Consider the following 19,831-nt stretch of genomic DNA (forward strand, 5'->3'; position numbering starts at 1 on the left):
CCCACCAAGTTCTTCAGGTACACCTCTGAAGCAAGCATGCTCCGCCATTTCTCGTTGAGCCACGACTCGGGACTTCCAAATACCAGCTGGCAACGTCCGTCGAGAATGTCGTTTTCGTTTCTTCCTCCCAGCTGCATACCTGTAACACCCAATTTTCCAGCCTCTCTGATCTGATCCTCTATGAGAGCAATCAGCGGGGACACGATGATAACGATGGGGTGCTGCACTAGTCCCATTTCCTTAACTACCAGAGGAGCCATTTGGTAGATCAAGCTCTTGCCAAATCCGGTCGGGAGAAGGGCGAAAACATCGTTTCCACCAACAAAAGCCTTAAGAGCCGTTCTCTGATGTTCTTTTAATGAAACAATATTCGGTAGATTGGACAACACGGATGAAATAGCAGCATCAATGTTAACGCTTGCTTCCTCGATGCGAGCCGCCATTGTTGTCTGAATCAAAACAGTCTCACGGTCGCTTCTCCACTACGTCACATCTATGAAACTCCCGCCCTGCGTCCTGATTGGCTAAACCATAAAGTTGGTTGGAGAAATCACATTTCAATGGATCGGTTCCAGATGGATGTGAGTGAAGCTAGGCGGAGCGAAATTCAACTGGCTATGGCCAGGTTAACGGTGGCCCAGTTGTGCACAAAAACTCAAATCGAAACTGACTGAAGCCCTAGACTCAATTAAACTACCATTCAATAATAATAATACATTTTATTTGTAATGCGCCTTTCTCAGTCTCAAAGCGCTACAACATGAACAGAACAAAACAATCAAACAGGAAAATAAAAAAATATATATATAAAAGGATCAAAATACATAAAAATAATACAATTATAAATTAAAAGCTTTACCAAAAAGATGTGTTTTAAGAAGTTTCTTAAAACAACCCACAGAGACAGCATCCCTAATAGATGTGGGTAGCGTGTTCCATAACTTGGGTGCGTTACAGAAAAAGCCCCCCCCCCCCCCATGGTTTTTAATTTACAACGAGGCTGACACAGAGAAATAGAGCCAGCAGAGCGGAGAGAGCGAACGGGAATGGATGGAGTAACCAAGTCACAGATGTAATGTGGAGCCAACCCATGTACTGCTTCATAGGTTAAAATAAGAATTTTAAAATCAATACGTGACTGAACTGGAAGCCAATGCAGTTGCTGGAGCACGGGTGTTATATGATGGCGTGAGGATGTATGAGTCAAAACACGTGCGGCAGAGTTCTGAATATATTGCAACCTCCTAATAGAATTTGCTAGTTGACCCGCAAAAAGAGAGTTACAATAATCAAGCCTTGATGTGATGAAGGCATGGATAAGCTTCTCAGCATCAGGCCTAGAGAGAAATGGTCTAATACGTGCAATGTTCCTCAGGTGGAAAAAAGCAACCTTCGTTATGTTTTTAAAATGTGAATTAAAAGTTAGCTGGGCATCAAAAATCACACCTAAGTTACGCACCTGACCAGAAGGGGACAATTGCGTATTGTGTACTGAAAGTTTAAACTCCTTACATTTACTGACATTAATTTGAGTGCCAATTAATAAGATTTCAGTTTTGGAGCAGTTTAGTTTTAGAAAGTTGAGTTTCATCTGCGCTTTAATTTCCAACAGACAGTCAGAAAGTTTAGAAGAGGCAGAATTAAGATCGGGCTGAGAGCTGATATAAATCTGCGTGTCATCCGCGTAACAGTGATAGCTCAGGCCATACTTCTGAATGATCTGCCCAAGAGGCAACATATAAACACTAAATAAAACAGGACCCAAAACTGAACCCTGAGGGACACCCTGACTCAGGGGCACAGTCTGAGATCTGTTAGAACCCAGGCAGACAAATTGGGAACGATCTGAGAGGTAGGATTTAAACCAATTTAACACAGTTCCAGACAGACCTATCCACGTATGCAATCTGTCCAATAATATGCCGTGGGATATGGTATCGAATGCAGCATTAAGGTCTAACAAAACCAGAATGCCACAAGCCCCAGAGTCGGCTATAACGAGGAGGTCGTTCAGGACCCTGACTAGAGCAGTCTCTGTACTGTGTCCTGATCTAAACCCGGATTGAAAAGTTTCTAATAGGCTATTCGTACAGAGATGAGTATGGAGTTGGCCAACAACCACTCGCTCAAGCACTTTTGCCAGGAAAGGTAAATTGGAGATGGGTCGATAATTTGACATATCGGTGATATCACTCACAGGCTTTTTAAGAACTGGCGTAACTGCAGCCATTTTTAGAGCAGAAGAGACATTCCCTGTATTGAGTGAAGCATTTACAATAGCAGTGATGTGGGGCACAATGACAGGCAGACAGTTTTTCAGAATAGTTGTAGGTAGGGGATCAAGTATGCAAGTTGTAGAATTCATTGACAAAACAAGTTTAGAAATAAAATCAAAATCAACAGAAAGAAAACTTGAAAAAGCATGACCAGAAAGATTAGGAGAATGCACCTCAACAAACTCAGAAGCATCCTCACAGGCAATGGCGTTATAAATATTCTCAATCTTAGATGAAAAGTAGTTGAGAAATGCATTACACTGCTCGTTGGTAGAACAGTTAAAGCCACTGGGAGATTTAATTAGATTGTTGACTGTTCTAAAGAGAACTCTGGGATTCGAGATGTTACTGCTAATGATAGTAGAATAATATGCCACCTTTGCAGCTTTGAGAGCATTATAATACTCAATCTGATGCTGATCAAACATTGATCTATGAACTGTTAGGCCAGATTTTTTATATTTTCGTTCCAACTGCCTGCCTATCACCTTCAATTTGCGCAACTCAGATGTATACCAAGGGGATGATCTTTTATAAGAAACAACACGTTTTTTTCAAAGGGGCAAACTCCTACAGAATAGATGTGAAAGCAGCATTATACTGATCAATAGAGGCCGCAACTGGTAAATCACCCATAGTATGACTAAGCAGATCAAGATCCATCTCACTGATTTTCCTAAAACAAATAACACGTTCTTTCACTGTCTGCGAAGAAGAAAGAGTTAAATTGAACGTGAGGAGCTTGTGATCACTTATACATACCTCAGTACACTCAAGTTGTTCAATAAGTAGGCCTACTCCTGAAGTGCAAATCAGATCTAATATATGACCGTGTTTGTGTGTCTAAAAGTTAACATGCTGTGTGAAGTTAAAACATTCTAGTGTATCCATGAAACATAGCATTATTGCAAGCCATATTGTCAACATGAATATTAAAATCACCAGTTAAAAGAGTAACTGGACAGAGTGCACTGGCAAGTGTTAAACACTCAGTAAATTCAGATAAAAAGGTCAGAGTTAAGCTTGGGAGGACGATAGATGTTTAACACAATAACTGATGAGAGACCAGTCAGCTTAAAGGCCAATCATTCAAATGATGAAAAGCACGGCAATGGAACCTCAGTAACTGCAACATCAGATCTGTAGATGACAGCAAGACCGCCACCTCTACCGGTGTAGCGCGGCCAGTCAAGATAAGTGTAGCCAGGCAGAGCAAACATATTTAGATTGAAATAGTCATTTGGCTGATGCCACGTTTCACACAGGCAGAAAAAGTCCAGTTTTTTGTCCAAAACAATGTCACAGAGTATAGCCACTTTATTATTTATAGAGCGAGTGTTCAGATGTGCAAACCTGATTGTGTCAAGGCGGACACCACAGCTGGATGGAGTAGACTTCTGGAGGTAGGAGAAGTTAGCAGGGCAGACATGACGGATAGGTAAATAGTGGCGATCCAAACCCCTTTGCGGCCAAACTGAGTTAATAACGTCTCCGCTTGAATGCAAATTCCGGCGGGAGCCACGATGAACGTATTTAGGCCGACAGAGAATTTGTAGCGATCGCAGTTTTTCCCAAACGCCAGTCGCAGGGGGCACAAGATGACCAAGCTGTAAAAGTTCCATGGCAGAGTATTTCAGCATAGTGCGGTCCGGGAGGTCGAAATAAATCTTGCCGTAAACTCCAAAAAATGCCAGTATAAAAACAAATAAAAACCAGCAAGGCCGCATATTAGCAGCAGGTAACACAGCCGATAAAACCAATCAACAGCACCATAAAATAAACAACTTAACGCGCTGAAGGAGAAGCGGCAGCCAGAATTGCGCCAGCGTCCTCACACTTCCGGGCACCAATCTATCTATAACTAATCTCTCTTTCTAACAAATATTTCTTTCTTTCCTTCTAACTATTCTTTCTTTTTTCTTTCTAACTAATCTTTTTTTTTTTACTATTTAAAACTTTAAACTACTTCAAACTACTTTAAACTACTTTAAACTTCAAACTAAACTTCAAACTTGGTCCAAACTTTCACAAGCCAACTTAAAGGTTCTCAACGAACTTTTCAATCTAGTTTTTTACTAGGAATCTTTTGAACATTGCACAATTCACATGTTTTAACGCTTGCTACAAATTGGATTTGATTAAACAATCTTCAAAGTTATAGCCTTTTGCTTTGCTCAGCATTTGCTTTATAGTCATACACTGTGTTTTGCTTAATTTTACAGAGACTTAAGTTGTTGAAGGTAGAACTGCAGCAATTGGCTCCAAATTACACAATCATCTAAAGTTGTATAACATGGGGCTCGAACCCACTATCTCTGTGTCAGAAGCCTGTTACTCATCTCATTGCGCCACTGTGAAGTTGTGTTTTTGCTAAGATGCAGAAGGTCCATAGTTCAAGTGCATAAACCAAGGAACATAATGGCAAAGTAATCAAAATTTGATAAATTTTTTCAAAAGTTATAAGCGTTTTTGCAAAAAAACGTATATCTCAGGAACACTAGGTGGCGTTGTGTTCAAAATTTTCATGTCCCTTCAAGACATTTTGTCGATCATCCCTACCAAATTTTGTGCTAATATGTCAAAGAATTTAAAAGATATTGCAATTTATGACAAAATTCAAAATGGAGGACACGCGGTACATCCAATCCTGGAAAAAATTATATCCACAGAATCGACATGACACAAGGAATCCATAGATACATTTATGATTTTCTGACAAACTGTTCAAAAGTTATTGGCCAAAACATCATTTTTTCATATCTCATGACCCGTAGGTGGCGCTATTCCCAACTTTGGCATGGAACCTCAACACATGCTTCCGATGAAGTGTACCAATTTTCGTTTCGAATGATCAAACTTTGGCCGAGATACAGCCTCTTAGCCAATTTTAGATGGACCTCGTAAAGTTTGCGACACCATAACTTTTTTTTTCCCAGTAAATCAAAAAAATCGGGAACAGTACTTTTATGCGGCTCAGTCCGAAGATCATTGAGCACATGTTTGGAGAAAATTGATTCTCCAACCAACCTATATAAATTGGTAATAAATAACCATAATAATAATAGTAATAATAATAATAATAATAATGATAATAAAAAAAAATTAACCAACACAATAATCCTAATAATCATAACAATCATAAAAATAATCATAATAATAATGATCATAACAATCAGACAATCCTAATAATAATAATACTAATCATCATACTACTACTACTACTAATAATAATAATAATAATAATAATAATAACCTAAAAATCCCCCTCTTGTGAGGGGTAGGTTTAGGTATATTTAAATAACCATAGCCCTAATCTCCTATAAGGGGTAGGTTTTAGTACTTGTGGAGGTACAGGGATAGTCTAATTGTATCCTACTTAAATCACCCTCCTGTGAGGGGTAGGTTTAGGTATATAAAAAGAATTTGGTCCTAATCCCTTGTAAGGGGTAGGTTTTAGTGCTTGTGCAGGTACAGGGATAGTCTAATTGTATCCTACTTAAATCACCCTCCTGTGAGGGGTAGGTTTAGGTATATAAAAAGAATTTGGTCCTAATCCCCTGTAAAGGGTAGGTTTTAGTGTTTGTGCAGGTACAGGGATAGTCTAATTGTATCCTACTTAAATCACCCTTCTGTGAGGGGTAGGTTTAGGTATATAAAAAGAATTTGGTCCTAATCCTCTGTAAGGGGTAGGTTTTAGTGCTTGTGCAGGTACAGGGATAGGTTAGGGTTAGGGGAATGAAAAAACCATAAAGTGTCCGAAGACACTTCAGGTTGTGCACTGGCCCTGCGCGCAACTGGCGACTCCCCGAACACAAACACCCACATGCACCAAGCAACATCCCAGAGAGACGCACATAATTATAAAATATTAAAAAGGGCTAAATCGCCATGGGTTACATCCAAATGGGCTATATTGCCACGGTTTACCCCAACAAGGGTTTAATTTAACCTCAAAAAAACGAAGGGTAGGTTTTAGTCAGATGTGGTGAGGAGCATATATCCCACGTCTGTATGGACATGGAGAGGGTTAGGGTTAGGTTAGGATTTTTGTAAGGCCAATCGACAGGTCCCGAAGGGCCTGAAGACGGTTATGCACTGTCCATCCGTTCCGCTGACCGCTTTGCGATGGTGTGGGACCAGGAAGGATCCCACCACGGACTCACCCTTGTTACATGATTTTTTTCCCTTTCTTTTTTTCATTTCAGGTACCAGGATCACTCCCAAGACTGGAAGGTCAAGAGGTCAACCCAACCGGCATCCACGCCACAATGAGGCCAAGGATGACGTTTTACAGATGTGGTAATGTATAGTACTTTATAATTTTTATTTATTTATTTATTTATTTGTTTATTTATTTATTTGATCAATTATCTTGAGTTTCCAGGGTGTTCGTGAGCGGGCTATTTGGCCTCGTGTTGTTTTACCAGAGGCCGTTTTGTCCAGGGTTACTCTGGGTAGGGTTAGGGGTCTGTTAGAGGCTGGTCAGTCCAGGGATAGAGGGTTAGAATGGGTAGGTTTAGGAGCTGAGAGGGGTCATGTGTCCTGGGCTGGTGATGCACAGGCGGTTGTGACGGTAGGTTTTAGGGCTGTGGGGTGTGAGGGTCCAGGATGGGTTGGCCTGCAAGCCTGTGACCCTCAAGGCCACCAGGCCATGCAACAGAAAGTGTTGTACCACGTGTCTGCGTTTTTCCATTTTATGTGTGATGTTATGTGCGTGCTGATTTATGCGTACTCGTAGTTCATTCTTTGTCTGGCCGACATACTGTGGCACTTGGTACAGTATAGCAGATAAATGCAATTGCAGGTTTCGTGGGACAGAGTCCTGGGAAGCTGAAATACTTTTTTGGAGAATCTACTGACTACTAATTGTGCTTGAGTGTAGTATTTGCATTTGCCAATACGGCCTTTGGCAGGCGCTGTGTGAATCTTGCTTTGTACTAATCTATCCAGCAAATTGTCATTCCTCCTATATGCCGCTATTGGCTTATATCTTTTTAGATAGTTAGTTGTTTCTAGAAATTTTTGGAAGTTGGCTTTGAGTTCAAGATTCAGCTGTGTACTTTGTGGTGAGAAATGGGCCACCAGAGGGAGTATTTTGTCCCTCTGGCCTGTGTTTTCCACAGGAGGGGCCCGTGCCTTATCAAAGGTTTTCAGGATCCTTCTGAGGAAGGACCGAGAGTATCCCCTTTGTTTAAGGGCCCTAAAGAGGGTTTGTACAGCTGAATAAAAGGAGGACGGTTGTGTGCAGATCCTTTTAAATCTGAGCAATTGAGATTTTATTATACCCTTGAATGTATGTTTAGGGTGAAAGCTATTTTTGTGTAGAAGTGAATGTGTGTCCGTCTCCTTGAAATAGACTCTAAAATCAAGGAGGCCAGTTTCCAAAAATGTGGGTCCTTTGTAGGAGACCACATCCAGAAAATTGACCTCCTTGAGGTCAACTGTATATTTGATTTTTATGGATTTTTGGTGTGTGTTGAGATGGTCAGTGAAGGCAACAAAATCCTCCATAGAGTACGTCCATACCCCCCATATGTCGTCCAGGAACCTGTCGTAAGCATATGGTTTTTTACTAGCTGAGGTCAAAGCTGATTCTTCCCAGTCTGCCATAAATATGTTGGCATATAAGGGCGCAAATTTCTTCCCCATTGCTGTCCCCTTGGTCTGTAAATAGAATCTGGAATCAAATTCAAAGTCATTTCTAGTAAGATTGATATCTAATAATTTAAGTATATAATGATCTGGTCTTTTGGGGTCTGGATATTTTTCCATGAAATTTTTGACAGCTTTGAGGCCTACCTCAGTCTCTATATTTGTATATAAGCTATCTATGTCTATGGTGAAGAGGAATGCATTTTTCGGTATTTTTAATTTTGTAGGGTTTTTTGTAATTCCAATCGACAGGTCCCGAAGGACCTGAAGACGGTTATGCACTGTCCATCCGTTCCGCTGACCGCTTTGCGATGGTGTGGGACCAGGAAGGATCCCATCACAGACTCACCCTTGTTACATGATTTTTTTTCCCTTTCTTTTTTTCATTTCAGGTACCAGGATCACTCCCAAGACTGGAAGGTCAAGAGGTCAACCCAACCGGCATCCACGCCACAATGAGGCCAAGGATGACGTTTTACAGATGTGGTAATGTATAGTACTTTATAATATTTATTTATTTATTTATTTATTTATTTGTTTATTTATTTGTTTATTTATTTATTTGATCAATTATCTGAGTGTCCGGGGTGTTCGTGAGGGGGCTATTTGGCCTCGTGTTGTTTTACCAGAGGCCGTTTTGTCCAGGGTTACTCTGGGTAGGGTTAGGGGTCTGTTAGAGGCTGGTCAGTCCAGGGATAGAGGGTTAGAATGGGTAGGTTTAGGAGCTGAGAGGGGTCATGTGTCCTGGGCTGGTGATGCACAGGCGGTTGTGACGGTAGGTTTTAGGGCTGTGGGGTGTCCGCCGTCGAGGTTTAGACCCCACCAATCACAGATGGAGACTCAGGTTTCATTCAGACCTCTGGGAAAACGTGTAACCAAAAGTGGGATGTATTGGAGCCTCGCTATGCCGACGCCGTCACGAGTCCGGTGGTCCCAGTTCCGTTGGTCCCAAGTCCGGGGGTCCCCAGTCCGGTGGTCCGAAGGCGGAGGAGGAGGAAGAAAGAGACGTCTACCGTCACTTCTGCCGATTCAGAGACTGTTCACGCTCCATCTGCCCAGTCAGAGACTGTTCACGTCACGTCTGCCCAGCGAGAGATTTTTCACGTCACGTCTGCACAGCGAGAGACTGTTCAAATCCCGTCTGCCCAGTCAGAGACTGTTAACGTCCCGTCTGCCCAGTCAGAGACTGTTCACGTCCCGTCTGCCCAGTCAGATACTGTTCACTTCCCGTCTGCCCAGTCAGAGACTGTTCACTTCCCGTCTGCCCAGTCAGAGACTGTTCACGTCCCGTCTGCCCAGTCAGAGACTGTTCACGTCCCGTCTGCCCAATCAGAGAATGTTCACGTTCCGTCTGCCCAGTCAGAGACTGTTCACGTTCCGTCTGCCCTTCATGGACCTGGACTATCTGGAGCGTCTGGCTCGGATCCTGGACATGACCGTGTCTGCCGTTCAGGGGCCGGAGGCAGAGCCAGTGCCCGTTCCAGAGCCGGAGGCAGAGCCATTGCCCGTTCCAGAGCCGGAGGCAGAGCCAATGCCTGTTCCAGAGCCGGAGGCAGAGCCAGTGCCCGTTCCAGAGCCGGAGGCAGAGCCAGTGCCCGTTCCAGAGCCGGAGGCATAGCCAGTGTCCGTTCCAGAGCCGGAGGCAGAACCAATGCCTGTTCCAGAGCCGGAGGCAGAGCCAATGCCTGTTCCAGAGCCGGAGGCAGAGCCAAGGCCTGTTCCAGAGCTGGAGCCAATGTCTGTTCCAGAGCAAGCGCCTGTTCCAGTGCCAGAGCCAGTGTTTGTTTCTGTGTTTGTGTCTGTCCTTGTGACCATTTCTGTTCTAGTGACTGTTCCTGAGCCGGTGTTTGCAGTTCCTGAGCCGGTGGCTGCTGCTCCAGAGGCAGAGCCAGTGCCTGTTCCAGAGCCGGAGGCAGAGCCAGTGGCTGTTCCAGAGCCGGAGGCAGAGCCAGTGCCTGTTCCAGAGCCGGAGGCAGAACCAATGCCTGTTCCAGAGCCGGAGGCAGAGCCAATGCCTGTTCCAGAGCCGGAGGCAGAGCCAGTGCCTGTTCCAGAGCTGGAGCCAATGTCTGTTCCAAAGCCAGTGCCTGTTCCAGTGCATGAGCCGGTGTCTGTTCATGAGCCGGTGTCTGTTGCTGTTCCTGTGCCATGGTCGCCCTCGCCCTGGTCGTCATCGCCATGGCCACCCGAGGGGTCTTCACCGCCCTGGCCGCCCGAGGGGTCTTCACCGCCCTGGCCGCCCGAGGGGTCTTCACCGCCCTGGATGCCCGAGGGGTGTTCACCGCCCTGGCCGCCCGAGGGGTCTTCACCGCCCTGGCCGCCCGAGGGGTCTTCACCGCCCTGGCCGCCCGATGGACTGTCTGCTTCGCCCTGGCCGCCCGATGGACTGTCTGCTTCGCCCTGGCCGCCCGATGGACTGTCTGCTTAGCCCTGGCCACCCGATGGACTGTCTGCTTCGCCCTGGCCCCCGGCTAAACCATCACCCCCTGTTTCTGTTCCCTTTCATGGACCTGATCCTCCACCATTCCACCTCCCTCCGTAACTCTTGTGTTGTGTGTTTTGTCTTGGAGCGTCTGGTAGCCGCTCCGTAGAGGGGGGGTTATGTCACAGTGTTGGGTTTGTGTTCCCCAGGTGTCCACTAGATGTCCTCCTTCCCCACGGTGTCATCCACTTTATGAACTGCATTCCCTACAATCCTTGTCTGTACCCATCACTGCATCATTGCACTCAGCTGTTCCCCATCATCATTGCACTCAGCTGTTCCCCATTATCATTGTTAGCTCTGTGTTATATATACCCTGCCTGTTTAGTGTTTGTTACGGAGTCCTTGTATATTGTCACACCACTTCTGCTAGCCTGTTTTTGCCTGTTCTTGTTTGTTTTCTTGTTTTTGGATGTGACCCTTGCCTGGACTAGTTTGTGAGTACGGATTACCCTTTAAATAAAACTGCAATTGGATCTGTTTCCCGTGTGTGCATCGTGACACGCTCGTGATTATTTAGCTCCGCCCACACGGCACGCCTCCACCCGCTCGACTTTTTCCGGAAAGACTCGGTAAAGCCTATCTTTCTTTTATAAATATAATAAAACTAAAGACTTTTTGGAGATATGATGGATGCAATATTACTCTATAGGTACTCAAGATTAACATGAGTTTGACTGAAACTGAGTGTTTCACCCCCCCTTTAAGAAAATGTGGATTAAATTGCTCCATTATTTTGGAGTTATTTTCACAATCTCATTATGAACTTTTTGAAGTGTCAAATTGTTAGTTGCGTTTCTGTCAATGGAGGAACAAATCTCTCAGATTTCATTAAAAAATATCTTTAATTTGTGTTAATCAATTGACATCCGAATGTAAATGATACTGAATCTCTTTTGCTCATGTTGTGCTTATAATTCAGTGCTTTATAATACAAACACAATATATGTGATTCAATTGTGTTTTAATTCTGTTTGAAATTGAGTTACATTTTCATTTGAATATCTCCAAATGTAAGAGTTAAAAACTGCTGTAATTAAAGTAATCAGTCTATTACAATGTTTAGTGTGATTAATGAGGTTTGATTTAAATTTATAAAGTGATTGTGTAGTTTGTATATTGTGTACATATCACACACACGGCTATCTGATGTGTTTTCATCTGGAAGATGTATTTTTAAGAGTTTCATCTGTCATACTGTACGTCTGTAAAATGTCCCGTCAAATATTAAACACACACTTAGGAAACGTCTATGTTGCATTTGGTTACGAGTGAATCCGCACTTTTTTTAAACAAACGTTTATCAGATGTTTGTACACAGTTAAAGCAATACTTTCAAGAAAACAATGTTTAACTAATCTTGAGAAGTGTGTGTGTTTAATGAAGCACGACTGGTAGCTATATGAAAATGAAAGTGTTACAGCAACTTAATATAATTAATATATCAATATTTAATATTAATGTCTTCAAATCAATAGTTTCCAAGTCAGTTGTTAAATAAGTGCAATTTAAATGTTAATAATGACTGAATCAATAATATGTATGATTCTGTCAATAGACTCTTCAGAAATGTGTGTATAATAGCTTGGCATTTTGCAACATGAGAGTTTTTGGAAAATGTGTGTGTGACTGATCTACAGTCTTCAGGATAATGATTTAAATAGCGAGAGTCACTTTGCATTGTCAGCACATGCTTCAGTGCTCTGAGAGTGTTTATAGTGCTGTGAGTTTAACACTTCATGACTGAGAGCAGAACACACACACTCTTCATCATCACACAAGACTAAACTACAACAATGAACACAATCAACATCTTCATCTGGACCATTGCACTGTTTGCTCAAGGTTGTTACTTTTTAATATAAATGTAATATGCCATTGTTGTTTTGATCATTTTAATATACAATTATAAGGTGATAAACAAACCATTTTTACAATGATTGTTAGTTCTCTTAAAATGTGAAATATATTTATCATATACTGTATATCATCATATATATTATTTTCATCTTTATTTGTGTTTTCTTTCAGAGTGTAGAGGACAGATCACTGTAACTCAGAGTCCATCAATATCAGCAGTTCAACCAGGAGAAGAAGTCAGAATAAACTGTAAAACCAGCAGTAGAGTGACAGTGTATAGTGGTAATCATTATTATTTAGCCTGGTACTCACAGAAACCTGGAGAAGCTCCTAAACTCCTCATATATGTGACATCAACCCATTACACTGGAACTCCATCTAGATTCAGTGGCAGTGGATCTGGCAGTGATTTTACTCTGACCATCAGTGGAGTCCAGACTGAAGATACAGGAGATTATTACTGTCAGAGTTATCACAGCAGTGGTTCAGTGTTCACACAGTGATAAAGAGTGGTACAAAAACCTCTGTCAGTCAGACGTCACAGTGACTGCACTGATACAGCTGAGAGAAACTGCAGCTGCTGATGGAGGATCACAAACTACACAATATCAAACCTTTCACACACTTTATTCATTTATTATGATCTACTAAGTAAACATAATCTTATATCCATTACTAAACTGGACTAAAATGTGTAGTAAATGTGAGTGGTGCTTATTCTTGTAAAACTTGTTGTTCTTGTAAAGCCTCTACAATGTAATAATTGCACTTGGATGCTTCACCACTAGAGGAACATCTTTATATCACTGAGTTCCTCTCTGCCAGCAAGAGAGTTTCTCTGGGCACTTCAACGAGCATCTAGAAAGAGAAATCTCACACTTCACATCAGAAGGCCTACTCTTTCATCCCAGCATAGAAAGACACACGTACCAATAAGACGCTACAATTAAAATGGTTAAAATCACCATTTTTAATGAAAATGTACTAATCACACTGATGCACATTATGACAGAAACCCTTAACAATGTTCTAAAACCATTATATGATATACATTTAGAGAAAAAACGTCTCGGTTACGTATGTAACCCTCGTTCCCTGAGTAGGGAACGGAGACGTTACGTCGGATGACGACGAATGGGGGTTTCGCTTAGAACACCTATCGACTTCGAGTATTACAAAACGAGCCAATGGCGATGAAATGCCATGGGTCTGCGGAATTTGCATAGCGTATCTCCGCCCCACCGCGTGGGTATAAAGGAGGACGCCGGCAACATGCAGGTATGTCTTCGCTGAGGAGCCGAGACTGAACTCAGGCGTCTGCCCAGCGGTACAGCGGAAGTGGCAGGGAGACGTAACGTCTCCGTTCCCTACTCAGGGAACGAGGGTTACATACGTAACCGAGACGTTCCCTTTCGTAGTCACTCCGAGTTACGTCGGATGACGACGAATGGGGGTCCCCGTGAAATCACGCCACCTTCACAGCTGTCTTCCAGTGCCCTGCGAAAGTCTGATCCCCTTGTCGTGATACTGGCACAGACGAAGGAGTCCTACTTAACACAGGAATACCAAGGTACACTGGGAAGCATATCTCAGAGGAGATATGCCGCAGCATGCCTACCCGTAGGGAGGACTTAAGATACACATATGGCCGGAGGGCTACATATGGGTGAACACTGAAGTGACCAGCCCGAGGGGTGGCAACTTTCAACTCCAGGAGGGCAAGATGGCTTGCCAAGGGAAAGACACATGCTCAAGGAGGCTTACAGTGGAAATACACATGTGGGGGTTACTCAGGGAGGAACCATGCACACGGAGGCACCTAGCCGACGCCCAGGCAATAGACACTGGCGCCAGCGTCAACAGTGCAGGAGGAACTCAGGGCTTCAAAGAGGAAGGCTCACCTAAGGAATAATCGCACGTATCCAGTCCGTGGAGTGGAATGGCGAGCAAGCGAAGACACCTGAGCGGGTCCAGCACGAGAGGACACAGGCTCCACTCGGAGATTATAGAATCTGGCGAATGTGTTGGGTGTCGCCCAGCCTGCAGCTCTACAAATGTCTGCCAGCGAGGCGCCATGTGCTAGAGCCCAAGAGGAAGCCACACTCCGAGTGGAGTGGGCTGTCACACCAAGGGGGCACGGTCGGCCTTGCTGTTGGTAAGCCAAAGCAATGGCGTCCACTATCCAGTGAGACAACCTCTGCTTTGAGAGAGCCTTTCCCTTCAGTCTCCCACCATAACAGACAAAGAGCTGGTCTGAGGTCCTGAAACACTGCGTTCTGTCTACGTAAGCGCGGAGAGCGCGTACTGGACAGAGCAGTGCCAAGGCTGGGTCTGCCTCCTCCCGGGGCAGCGCTTGCAGGTCCACCACCTGGTCCCGGAGGGGAGTGGTGGGAACCTTGGGCACATATCCAGGCCGGGGTCTCAGGATCACGTGAGAGTGACCGGGCCCGAATTCCAGGCACGCTTCGTCAACGGAGAATGCGTGCAGGTCCCCTACCCTCTTGATGGAGGCCAATGCAACCAGGAGCGCTGTCTTCATAGACAGGAACTTAAGCTCAACTGGTTGCAGAGGCTCAAAGGGAGCCCTCTGCAGGGCATTTAAGACCACTGAGAGGTCCCAAGAGGGAACGAGAGGAGGGCGAGGAGGATTCAGTCTCCTCGCTCCTCTCAGGAACCTGACGATCAGGTCGTGCTTCCCCAGAGACTTACCTTGAACTGCTTCGTGATATGCGGCGATAGCGGCCACATACACCTTCAGGGTGGAGGGAGACAGCCTTCGCTCCAACCCATCTTGCAGGAAGGAAAGCACGACAGAGATCGAGCATCTCCTGGGGTCTTCTCGACGAGAAGAGCACCAGTTGACGAAGAGGTTCCACTTCAACGCATAGACATGTCCCGTGGACGATGCTCTAGCGGAAGTGATGGTAGCCGCCACCGCTGGTGGCAGGGAACTCAAACCTGACTCGTCCCGTCCAGGAGCCACACGTGGAGCCTCCAGAGATCGGGTCGAGGGTGCCAAAGGGTGCCCCGTCTCTGAGAAAGGAGATCCTTCCTCAGAGGAATTGGCCAAGGAGGTACTGTCGCGAGGAGTACCAGTTCGGAGAACCAGGTCCGGGTGGGCCAATACGGCGCAACCAGAATGAGCTGCTCCTCGTCCTCCATGATCTTGCACAAGGTCTGTGCGAGAAGGCTCACTGGGGGAAACGCATATTTGCGTAGGCCCCGCGGCCAGCTGTGCGCCAGTGCATCCGTGCCGAGAGAGCCCTCAGTCAGGGGATAGAACAGGGCGCAATGGGTCGAGTCGTGAGAGGCAAACAGATCTATCTGTGCGTCCCCGAACTGGTCCCAAATCAGCTGAACCGACTGGGGATGGAGTCTCCATTCGCAGGAGATGGGCCGAAACCGTGACAGCTCGTCGGCTGCAAAGTTCCGATCTCCCGGAATGTAGATAGCACGAAGGGACCTCAGGTGCTTCTGACTCCATAAGAGGAGGTGGCGTGCGAGTTGCGACATACGGCGGGAGCGTAGACCACCCTGACGGTTGATGTATGCTACAGTCGCGGTATTGTCTGAACGGACTAGTACGTGTTGACCCCTGAGCAACGTGAGGAAACGGTGCAGGGCAAGGCGTACTGCCAGCAACTCGAGGCAATTGACAAGCAGAAGGCGCTGGGGTCCTGTCCAGGAGCCCGCGGCAGCATGTCCGTTGCACATGGCGCCTCAGCCCGTGGAAGAGGCATCTGTGGAGACAACAACATGCCTGGAAACTCGTTCTAGGGGAACACCGGCCCGTAGAAACTGAGGTTCCACCACGGGGTGAAGGTCTGACGACAGGTCGGAGTTACTGTAACTCGGAGCGTGCCATGATGCCATGCCCACCTCGGGACTCGATCGCGAAGCCACAGCTGAAGCGGTCTCATATGAAGCAATCCGAGCGGCGTTGCCGCAGCTGCAGATGCCATATGCCCCAGGAGCCTCTGAAACAATTTCAGTGGGACCGCACTCTTGTTTAATGGCTGAGTGGAGAAGGCGACCAAGTCCATGCCGAGAAAAGAGCTCCCCTGCACGGGGCAAAGTTTACTCCTTTCCCAGTTGACCCGAAGGCCCAGACGAGCTAGGTGCCGGAGCACTGGGTCCCTGTATTCACAAACCTGGTCTCAGGAGTGAGCTTAAGACAGCCAGTCACCGAGATAGTTCAGGATGCGAACCCCGTGCTCCCATGGAGGAACAAGGGCTGCCTCAACAACCTTGTGAAGGCGCGAGGAGACAGGGCTAGCCCGAATGGGAGAACAGCGTACTGACATGCGCGCGCCCTGACAGCAGAACGTAGGTACGGTCTGAGTCGAAGGAGAACGGAGACATAAGAGTAGGCGTCCTTCAGGTCGATCGCTGCAAACCAATCCTGTGGCCGCACACATCCAGAAATGCGTTTGGCCAGGAGCATCTTGAACGGCAGCCTGAGAAGGGAGCGGTTCAGATGCATAGGTCCAGGATTGGCCGTAACCCACCAGACTTCTCCGGGACAATGAGGTAGGGACTGTTAACCCGGACCTCATCTCGGCTGGAGGGACAGTCTCAATCGCACCCTTCGCCAGTAGGGAGCAACCTCCGCTCTCATGATAGGGGCATAGCCACCGACGAAAGTGGAGCGGACTCCCGTGAAGACGGGAGGAGACCGTGCGAACTGAATCGCATAGCCGAGCCGATGGTTCGCACGACCCAGCGGAACAGATAGGGAGCTCTAGTGCAGGCTCCCAACTGTGCCAGCGGAGTGAAGAACCACAGACGTCCCCCCGGTGGTGCAGCGAAGCGGAAATGACCAGCCCAGACGAGGGCGGCATAGCGGCCCGGTGTGGGGGCAAGGTCATAACCGCACCCTGACAGAGGAGGCCAGGGAAGGACCAGCGTTCCACGGGGGCCTGCTCTGTCAGGGGTCTGGCGACAGAGGGGGACAGGGGCGAAACGGTCCGTGGACGGCACGCCGTGTCAACCACCTCTGGGGCAGAGGGGGAAGAGGAGAGCACGGCTTGTGGGCGGCGCTCTGTGTCGTCCGAGAACTCTGTATGCTCAGAGAGGAGAGAGTCAGTTCTTCCTGAATAAGGATTCTTCCCCAGCCCTCCACCGGGGAAAGGAGTGGCCCTGCTACCAACTCCTGGAAAGAACTGAGTCTCATCTCTGAGCAGCCCATCTCAAAAGTGCCGCTTAACCCGGCGTTTAGCGGGGTGCGGGGCTGGAGAGGGCTGAGGCATCCCCCTACGGTCTTCCAGAGCCAGGCCCGGGTGGACGGGCGGGGTTGGAACCGTGGGAGGGAGCCTTCGGCGGTGGGCAGACTGAGGGATCTGAGCGGACGGCGGGCCGTCGGGCAGAATAACCTCAATCTGCTCACGGGCGGTTGAGAACTGTGGGCAGAAGCACTCAACCGCACCGCCGAAGAGGCCGACCTGGGAGATGGGGTGTCGAGCAGACGGGTCCGCCCGACATCTTGCACATCAGACCGGTCAGCCCCAAACTGGTGAACATCACCTGACTCCGAGAGCGTACGGCCACTTTCGTCGCTCGGAGAGCAAGGTCAGTGGCGGCGCGCAGCTCACTGAAGAGCCTCGGGTCAGTCCCGCCCTCCTGCATGTCCATGAGCGTCTGGGTCAGGTAGACCAGCAGAACGGTCATGGGATGCAGTGAGGCAGCTGCCTGTCCTGTGGCACTATAGGATTTCGCCACAGATTACTGTGACGAAAAGAACTACAGGCTTGGACGGGTGCTTAGGATTGCGCCGGGAAGCACTCTGAGGACACAGTAGCATGGCAACAGAGCGTTCAACCGGGGGAACCCCAGTGTACCCATGGGCAGCGGCCCCTGAGGGGAGGAAAGGCGGATGAGACCAACGAGAGGACCCGTGAACTCATCATGCACGTCCGGGAGGAAAGATATTGGGGTATGCCGTGGACGCGTCGGCGGCCTCACCCAAAAACCAATCGTCCCGGGAAAGCATGGCCATCATCTCCGGATCAGACTCAGGCACAGCCGTATGCACACCAAGGGGTGGCAGCTGTGAAGAGTCGTCATTTCCAGAAGAATCAAGCCCACCTAGTGATGCTGCTACAGACACAGCATCATCCTCTGTAGCTTCAAATGAAAACACACGGGCCACCCGTGGGTAGACTCGTGGAATCATCAGTTCGCTAGCGGGCACCGTCATTAAAGAGGGGGGGCTGGGGCGTGGACACAGAGTCGGCGCCTTGTTCCAGACCAACACCCTCAGGTCACCCTGTCCACCAGCCGAAGATCGGGTAGTGGATGGGGGGACTCTCACTCTTGCGAGTTCACCGAGTCTCGACCTATATATGACGCGATGATCACGTTCCCAGAGAGAACATGAGTCATCCACGAGCGCTGTTCAAGCATGATCAAAGCCCAAACACACTAGACAGCGCTCGTGCCCATCAGAGTCCGATACCAGTCCGCTGCAACCAGAAATGCACGGGCGAGCCGTCTTTAAAAAGACGTGCCGCGTGCGAGCTCTTTTATGAGAGGAGAAAAAAACTCCGCGATGTTGAAGCGCACAGGGAGACACACACACACTGGCAGATCACTGCACAGATCAGCAGGCACTGTGAGCTCGCTGCAGATCGCCGTCACACCAACACCGGAGAGAGAAGCTCGTCTCATAGAGCGAAGTCAGAGATGATTGTGGAGTGAAGAAATATTCTTGGCTCCGAAGCGAAAACATACCTGCATGTTGCCGGCGTCCTCCTTTATACCCACGCGGTGGGGCGGAGATACGCTATGCAAATTCCGCAGACCCATGGCATTTCATCGCCATTGGCTCGTTTTGTAATACTCGAAGTCGATAGGTGTTCTAAGCGAAACCCCCATTCGTCGTCATCCGACGTAACTCGGAGTGACTACGAAAGGGAACTATTGTTTACTGTAATTTAAAACAATTTTTTTTTTATTTGTTTATTTGAAAAGGGACAATGTACACTGATCAACATTCAGAACAAATGTAAGCGTACCCGAGTTAGCCACAGGCTTGTTTTCATCGGCAGTCCCCTTGCCAGATGTTATTAGGCATCCTTAAATAGCAAACTGTTACAATACAATACAATTATTTATACAATAAACAAAAGGTAAAAAATTAGACTGGTTTAAAATCACAAAAAATCGAGTAAACAAGACGAGCAGATAAAATCTAAAAATAGATGATAATAGATGATACAGTTATTGTTGGTGGATGGGACCAGCGTCAGTGTTGTGTCACGGTGTTTGAATTCATTGTATCCTTCTTGTCTCGTGTCATTGTTGTTTTGTGTGTGTGAGTGTGGGCGTAGTCTCCCGTCCGTACCGCTGATCAGTGGCGCCAGCTGCATTCGATCCCAGCACCAGCTGAACCTGATCAGCGATGCCTATTTATACTCACTGTTTTCGTCTTATCCTTGTCAGATCGTTGTGAAGTGTTCCTGGTGTTCGTTCCTGTTCCTGTCTGACTGATTCTTGTACCTGCGTTCCTGTCCTGGATGTCTTCGTGTTACTCGTCACTACTCTACAGCACTTCCTGGACTGG

General features: G+C 46.9%; 1 gene segment (V, D, J or C); it reads left to right on the forward strand.

Annotated features, from left to right (window-relative positions):
- The first annotated feature begins 12,191 nt into the window (after window positions 1–12,191).
- Window positions 12,192–12,975, forward strand: LOC143731926 (immunoglobulin kappa variable 4-1-like). The segment is given in 2 exon segments: window positions 12,192–12,255; window positions 12,442–12,975. Coding segments are annotated over 2 exon segments (381 nt in total).
- Window positions 12,976–19,831: the final 6,856 nt, after the last annotated feature.

Source organism: Siphateles boraxobius, unplaced genomic scaffold (genome assembly GCF_051911475.1).
Source record: "Siphateles boraxobius isolate OS27281-9 unplaced genomic scaffold, OSU_SipBor_1 88, whole genome shotgun sequence".
In the NCBI taxonomy this organism is placed as follows: Eukaryota; Metazoa; Chordata; class Actinopteri; order Cypriniformes; family Leuciscidae; genus Siphateles; species Siphateles boraxobius.